This window comes from Tamandua tetradactyla, chromosome 8 (assembly GCF_023851605.1).
Source record: "Tamandua tetradactyla isolate mTamTet1 chromosome 8, mTamTet1.pri, whole genome shotgun sequence".
Taxonomy (NCBI): domain Eukaryota; kingdom Metazoa; phylum Chordata; class Mammalia; order Pilosa; family Myrmecophagidae; genus Tamandua; species Tamandua tetradactyla.
Window position 1 is genome coordinate 77562199 of NC_135334.1, and position 6543 is coordinate 77568741.

The 6543-nt window shown below is 34.1% G+C and overlaps 1 protein-coding gene across 1 annotated transcript; it reads right to left on the reverse strand.

Annotated features, from left to right (window-relative positions):
- Positions 1 to 4783: 4783 nt before the first annotated feature.
- On the reverse strand, positions 4784 to 5743 carry LOC143645173 (olfactory receptor 52A1-like). The gene has a single exon (XM_077114746.1). The coding sequence runs from the start codon at positions 5741 to 5743 to the stop codon at positions 4784 to 4786; it is 960 nt and encodes a 319-aa protein (XP_076970861.1).
- Positions 5744 to 6543: the final 800 nt, after the last annotated feature.

Below are 6543 nucleotides of genomic sequence, written 5' to 3' on the forward strand. Positions count from 1 at the left end.
AGAATAATCTTAACAAACTTCCTTTAAAGAAAGTAGAATGCATTTTAGAACATTTTCATTATGGATAGGAAATTATTTGACATACCAGATTAAACTAACTGATGTATCAGGGATATAGTCTCATATCTTTTCTTAAAGCATATTATATAAAAATAATACACAAAAAATGGAGGGAAGCATAATACCTGATTATTCATATCACCCACCGTATTGTTTACTGAGGGAAACTTCATCAATACAGTTGACGAACACTGGGTACCCCACACCAATAACTTCACATTAATAACTTTTGTGTGTCAAAGGATGTTATTAAAAAGTAAAAAAGATAAACCATAGCATAGAAAAAATAATTTCTAATGGTATATCTGATAAGTGTCTAATATCCAGAATATATAAAGAACACTTGCTACTCAACAATAAAAAGATAAATAAATTAAATGTTAAATGTGCAAAGATTTGAATACATATATCTCTAAAACAGGTATATCAGTGGTTAATATGAATAAAAAGAGAAGTTCAACATCATTAGCCATTAGGGGAATGCTAATGAGAGCACAAATAAATGCCACTTCAAACCCATTCCATGGCTATCATCCCAAAATGGAACAGCAAGTGTTGGTGAGGATGTAAAGGAATTGGAACCCTCATTCATTGCTGGTGGACATGAAAATGAGGCAGCTGCTGTGGAAAACATCTTGGTGATACCGTAAAAAGTTAAACATAGAATTTCATATGATCCAGCAATGCTACTACCAGGTATATACCCAAAAGAATTTAAAATACATAACCCAACAAAAATCTAAATTATCATAGCGACATTAGTCACAATAGCCAAACAACCAAATATGGAAACAGCCAAATGTTTATCAACTGAAGAATGGGTAAGCAAAAGTTGTATATCCATACAATGAACTATTATTCAGCTTAAAAAGAAGTACTGATTCATGCTACAATCTGAATAAACCTTGAAAATATTCAAGGTTTCACACTACTTGTGAAAGTAGTCACAAAAAGATCATATATTTTATGATTTCCTTTAAATTACATTTTCAGAATAGGTGAATCCATAGAGAGATAAAGCAGCTTAGTGGTTGACAGGGGCAAAGGGATGGGAGCTAGAGGAACAGATAACTTAATAGGTATGGGGTTTATTTCTGTGTAATGAAAATATTTTGGACCTAGATAGAGGTCAACAATGTGAGTGTAGTAAATGCCATTACAGTATAAAATCATTAAATTTATATTGTCTGAGTTTTACCTCAATAAAATAAATTTAAAAGTTTTAATATAGAAAGATGTCCTTATTATATCATTATCTGTAAACTTGCAGTAGAAACTTGTTCATCATATGATCCCATTTTTATTTAAAATAACCCTACTCAGACAGGTATATAATATGTCTGAATATCACACCATTTAATAGTGGTTAATTCTAAATGAGAGTCTGGGAAAAGAAGGACAGAAGAAGAAACACTTTGTATTGTTTATGTTTTTTTAACCACAAAATGTATTGCTTCAATTTACATACAAATATTTTTATTGAAAGCAGAAAGATCTATAGATTGTTCACAGGATGTGGCATAATTTTGATTAATTTAGCTGTTTTTCTACATAGACATAAAAATAATCTCATATATGTTAAAGTCAACATATGAACTTTGTCATTGGCAAAGTTTTTTAAGCATAATAAAAAATACAATAAAAGAAAAAATGGGAATAATAAAAATGTCTCGTGTAAAAATTGAAATTAAAATTCAGTCAATAGGGGGATCCACAGGTGGTTCAGTGGTAGAATGCTTGTCTTCCATGTGGAAGACCTGGGTTCGATTCCCGAACGATGCACCGCCAAAAACTAGCAAAAGTTCCGTCAATAGGGTTATAAACGATGAAAGTAAAAAAGCTTAGATGAAAATTTAAAAATAATTCTAAATGCCCTGGAGACCTTCTAAAGAAAAAAGTTTATCAGAAAGGAGGATTGTAGAGGACAGAGGGAGCTAACTTTCTAAATGCACCTTTGACTGGAGGTATTTGTCCTTTCTGGATATAGACCAGAGGCTGAGAATGCAAGATTCTCCTGGTAGAGAGCTAGAGCTGAGGGTCAGAAGAACAGACAGAGTCTTAGGAAGCCGGGGAGGGTATCAGCAAAGAAAATAGGCAACGTGAGTATTAAGACCCAGGTGAAAGTAGAAGAGTAGAGACCTAAACCTGACACCTTCCTAATTTTCCTTTTATGACATTTGTTATAATTGAGGCTACATGGAAAGGGAGGCCAAAAAGCTAAGTGGAGAACATTTGGAAAAAAAGAGGGACATTCTGGCAGCCTTGAATTACTGGGTACTCAAGAATTATAATCCAGGCGATTGGAGCTGTGTGCACAGACTCGGTTCACAGCTGAAAGCCCCAGTTTATGCAAGATACTGCATAACCATTTATGCAAGATACTCTCCAACAAAATAGTAAAATTGGCCCCAATCCAGATAGAGCTTTCATGGAACTTATCACAAATGAAAGGGTGGAGCATCCTTGGAGGAATGTAACCTCATCTGTTCTTGATTTTTTAAACACCAAGACTGACATTCACTCAGAAATTGTTATATATGTTAAGAAACAGAAGTAAAAGATCAAAAACTCAAATAAATGTAAATATTAATAAAAATCCAAACAGCTATTTTATGTATTGGAATTATCTTTCAAAGATTTTCAAATAATGATAGATAGTTGATTCTAGAGTAATAAATAGGCAAAAAAAATCAAGAGGAGGGGAATTTCATCAGCATATTAGAATTAATCAAATTTAAAAATAAAGAGATAGAAAGGGAAAGAGAATTAGATGGACTAAAACTATAAAATTGAAATGTTAAACCTGATAATTCAGAAAAACAGAATTGTAAAGCATACGATGGGATCAGTTAACTAGAAGACAAGTTAGTATAAAATAACAAAACAAACTTTGAGGCAAAATGCATTATTGGAAAATAAGGAAAAACTTTCACAATGACAAAATGTTCAACCCACCAGTAAAATATGTTAATTTAAAAACTTTCTGTATCTAACAATATGACTAAAAGTACCAAAGTGAAAAAACAACATAACTAAAAGTAGAAACAGACAAAATCTATATTCATAGTAGCACATTTTAGCACATTTCTATCAAAAGTTGATAAAAGTGGAAGATAAAACATCAATAAGGCATTAATGATAGAAACACAAAATTAATATTCTTGAGTATATTCACACAAATATATGGATTTGAAAAAATATATAGATATAGACAACACTCACTCAACTCTGCAGAATTCATTCACATTACTTTTGAGTAAATGTGTTTTTATAAAAAGTGATTCACAGACTGGGTCATAAGAAATGCTTAAATTTTAATTTTTAATTATATTCTAGACATATTAATAAACTTAAAACGTAGAGACATAACATTTCTACTAAAAACTACAGGAATGATTATTTTCATAAGAAAACCAACATCACATGTCATATATCCACAATATCATAATGACAGAAACAATGATAACATTTTGATGATAACTTATTTGTATTGAATCCATACCATAACACAAATTAACAATAGATTGCCCTATAGTAACCATTATCTCTACCTCCCTATGAGGCATTTGTTATTTTTCCATATTTTACATGACTGCATAATTTGTGACAATAAGTTGTTTTTCCATGGCATATATTTCTAGTTAGGAAGTGGCAAAAGTAAGTTGAACCCCCCTTGGTTTGGTTCAAAAGCACAATCACGTAAACAACTTTCTCAGTTATTATTTTTTTTTGACAAAATTAAATCTGTTTTTAGATGTGTTCAGGACAATCACTGGATGATTTTATTTTATTATGGAATTACAGAGCTTCTCTATCAAATATTATTACTAACATACAAGTACTTTAATGTAGAACTAAGTTAGCTTTGTTTTATTACAATAAGTTATTATTTAATCCAGTAGACAGATTAACCCAACCTGCATATTTTTGCCCAGTCCTCTCAGACTTTCATTTATCTTTAAGTCAGAGGGTTTTGTTGTTGAATCAAAAAGTAGACTGATGAGACCTTTTAAATAAATGTTCTGCAATAGTCTAAAACCCTCACACTCATAAAAATAGCCAGGCATCAGAACTTTCCTAAGTACAAATGATTAAAAGAATTGCACATATGAGAAACAATCCCCAATAAACACAATGTTACATGTTCCAGTTCTAATTTTGGTACAAAAACAAAAATTGAATGGGACATAAGAAACATAAATTTGAATATATTTGCCTGACATAATAAGGACAGGCCTCATGAAAAGTAGATATTTATTTCAAACTTTATATAATATATAACATGAGGGAGATATTCAAAAGGTAGATTCTGATGAGACAAAGTAATAGGAAAAAAGATTTTTTAATAATTGAAGAGCATACATGGATGAACTCCAATTTAAGATAAAGGAAACTGATCTAGTGCTCTACATGGAAATGAATCAATGTAGATGTGTTGTTTTACTGTGATCTGATGAAGATTCTCTTGTTCTGTCCACAAGTAATGAGGAAGACCATGTGATGGGTCACATTCCCAGAGGCCGGGGTTAATCTTTCAGCAACTTTTCTGATCCTCTTTTTCTTTCAACTTCTGACTTCTTTCTGACCACTAGTCAATAATCTGTGGAATTATGATGATCATTATTTATTCAACAAGCCTGATGACACCCTAAACCATTGCCTGGAGATAGAGATCTCATTATAGGTCCAAAGATGAGACTCTAAACCAATACCAGTAGTTATCTCAATCAAAAGTCAAGTGGTCTTTAGAACAGAACAGTTTTACTGCCTGATCTCGAATCTGTTTGGTTTTAACCCCATAGACAAAAGGATTGAAGAAAGGTGGGACCAGCAGGTAAAGATTGGACAAGGTAATGTGTATATATGATGGGATATAAGATCCAGATCTGTGAGTAAAAAAAGAGAAAAAAGCCAGGAGATAGAATTGGAAGAAGACACATATGTGGGGAATGCATGTATTAAATGCCTTAAGACGAGCTTCCTTCTGGGGCAGGTGAAAGACAGTCATAAATATTTGGATGTAGGAGAGCATGATGACTAAGAAGTCAAACCCACCAACAGTGAAAGCTCCCAGGAGCCCATAGACCTTATTGACATAAACATCTTCAGTGGCAAGCTTCACCAGGGCCATGTGTTCACAGTAGGTATGTGATATCAACTTGGTTCTGTAAAGTTTCAGGCGACACTTGATGAGCAATAGGCAAGGGATTAACAGAATGGCAGGCCGCAATATCACACCAACTCCAATATTAGAGACTGCTTGGCGAGTGAATATGGTGGCATGCCTCAGGGGATAACAGATGGCCACATAGCGGTCCAGAGCCATGGCCAGCAGAACTCCTGACTCAATACCCTGGAATGTATGGATAAGCCACATCTGAAAGAGGCAAGTATCAAAATAAATCTCTGGCAAGTGGAACCAAAAAATTCCAAGCATCTTGGGCACAATGCTGGTGCTAATTGCAATGTCTGTGGCTCCAAGCATGGCCAGGAAGATGTACATGGGTTCATGGAGGCTGCGCTCAGATTTGATGATGATCAAAAGTAGAGAATTTCCAATCAGAGCCGTGATGTACATAGCACAGAATGGAATCCCAATCCAACACTGCACAGATTCTAAACCAGGGATTCCAATAAATGTCAGCACAGAAGGCATAAACACTGAGCTATTGGTAATAAGCATTGTAGTCTGGTGTTCTTAGGAAGGCTGCAAAGCTTTCCAATGTGTTTTCCTCCACCTTCTTATAGATCCTATTCTCATATAGTCTCTTTTATTATGTAACAGAACCAGAAGAATTAGATTCATCAACCTAGTCATCATTATTTCAAATGAATGTGAAAACAACACCATGGAGTACCATGCACCATTCCATCAGCGTAAACTTTGACAAAATTATTCACCCACCACCTTGTGATCCACAGCATGAGAGCTGGGTATTTGAGCACCATCTCTGTGATGAGACAAACATGATCACCCTGCTCGGTGGTGCTGCCTTTACTCACCTATTCCATCTTCCCTTTCTGCTTCTAACCTGTTTATGAAAATCAGAAGAAACAAAAGTTGGAAGCGACACCTTAGACCAAAAAAACTAAGTTCCCTGATGCTGCAACCATACTTTCTCTCTCTCTCTCATATCTCACTCTCTCTCTCTCTTTCTTTCTTCACTAGTGTCTTTCACATTGGCAAGAATGAATATTTCTACACTGGATGCCAACACTTCTTTGATAAAATATTGAATCTCTTCCTAGGACTGTAGCTCCATCCTTAAACTCACTGCTCTTCATCTCTTCACCTTTCCCTTCATTATTGTCTAGTAATTTTCAAATTTGTGACTGATACAAGACCCAGACTCAATCCAGTCAGGCAATTAGAGTCGCATCATTTTGTTGTATTACCAAGATATACCTAAATAAAAGACAAAGTCTGAAATATGAATGCTTCAATTATACTATGAATCTACAATCCCCTCAAACAAGGTTCTT

Coding starts and splice junctions, on each gene's coding strand:
- LOC143645173 (XM_077114746.1), bottom strand. CDS start 5,743: ATGCTTATTACCAATAGCTCAGTGTTTATGCCTTCTGTGCTGACATTT.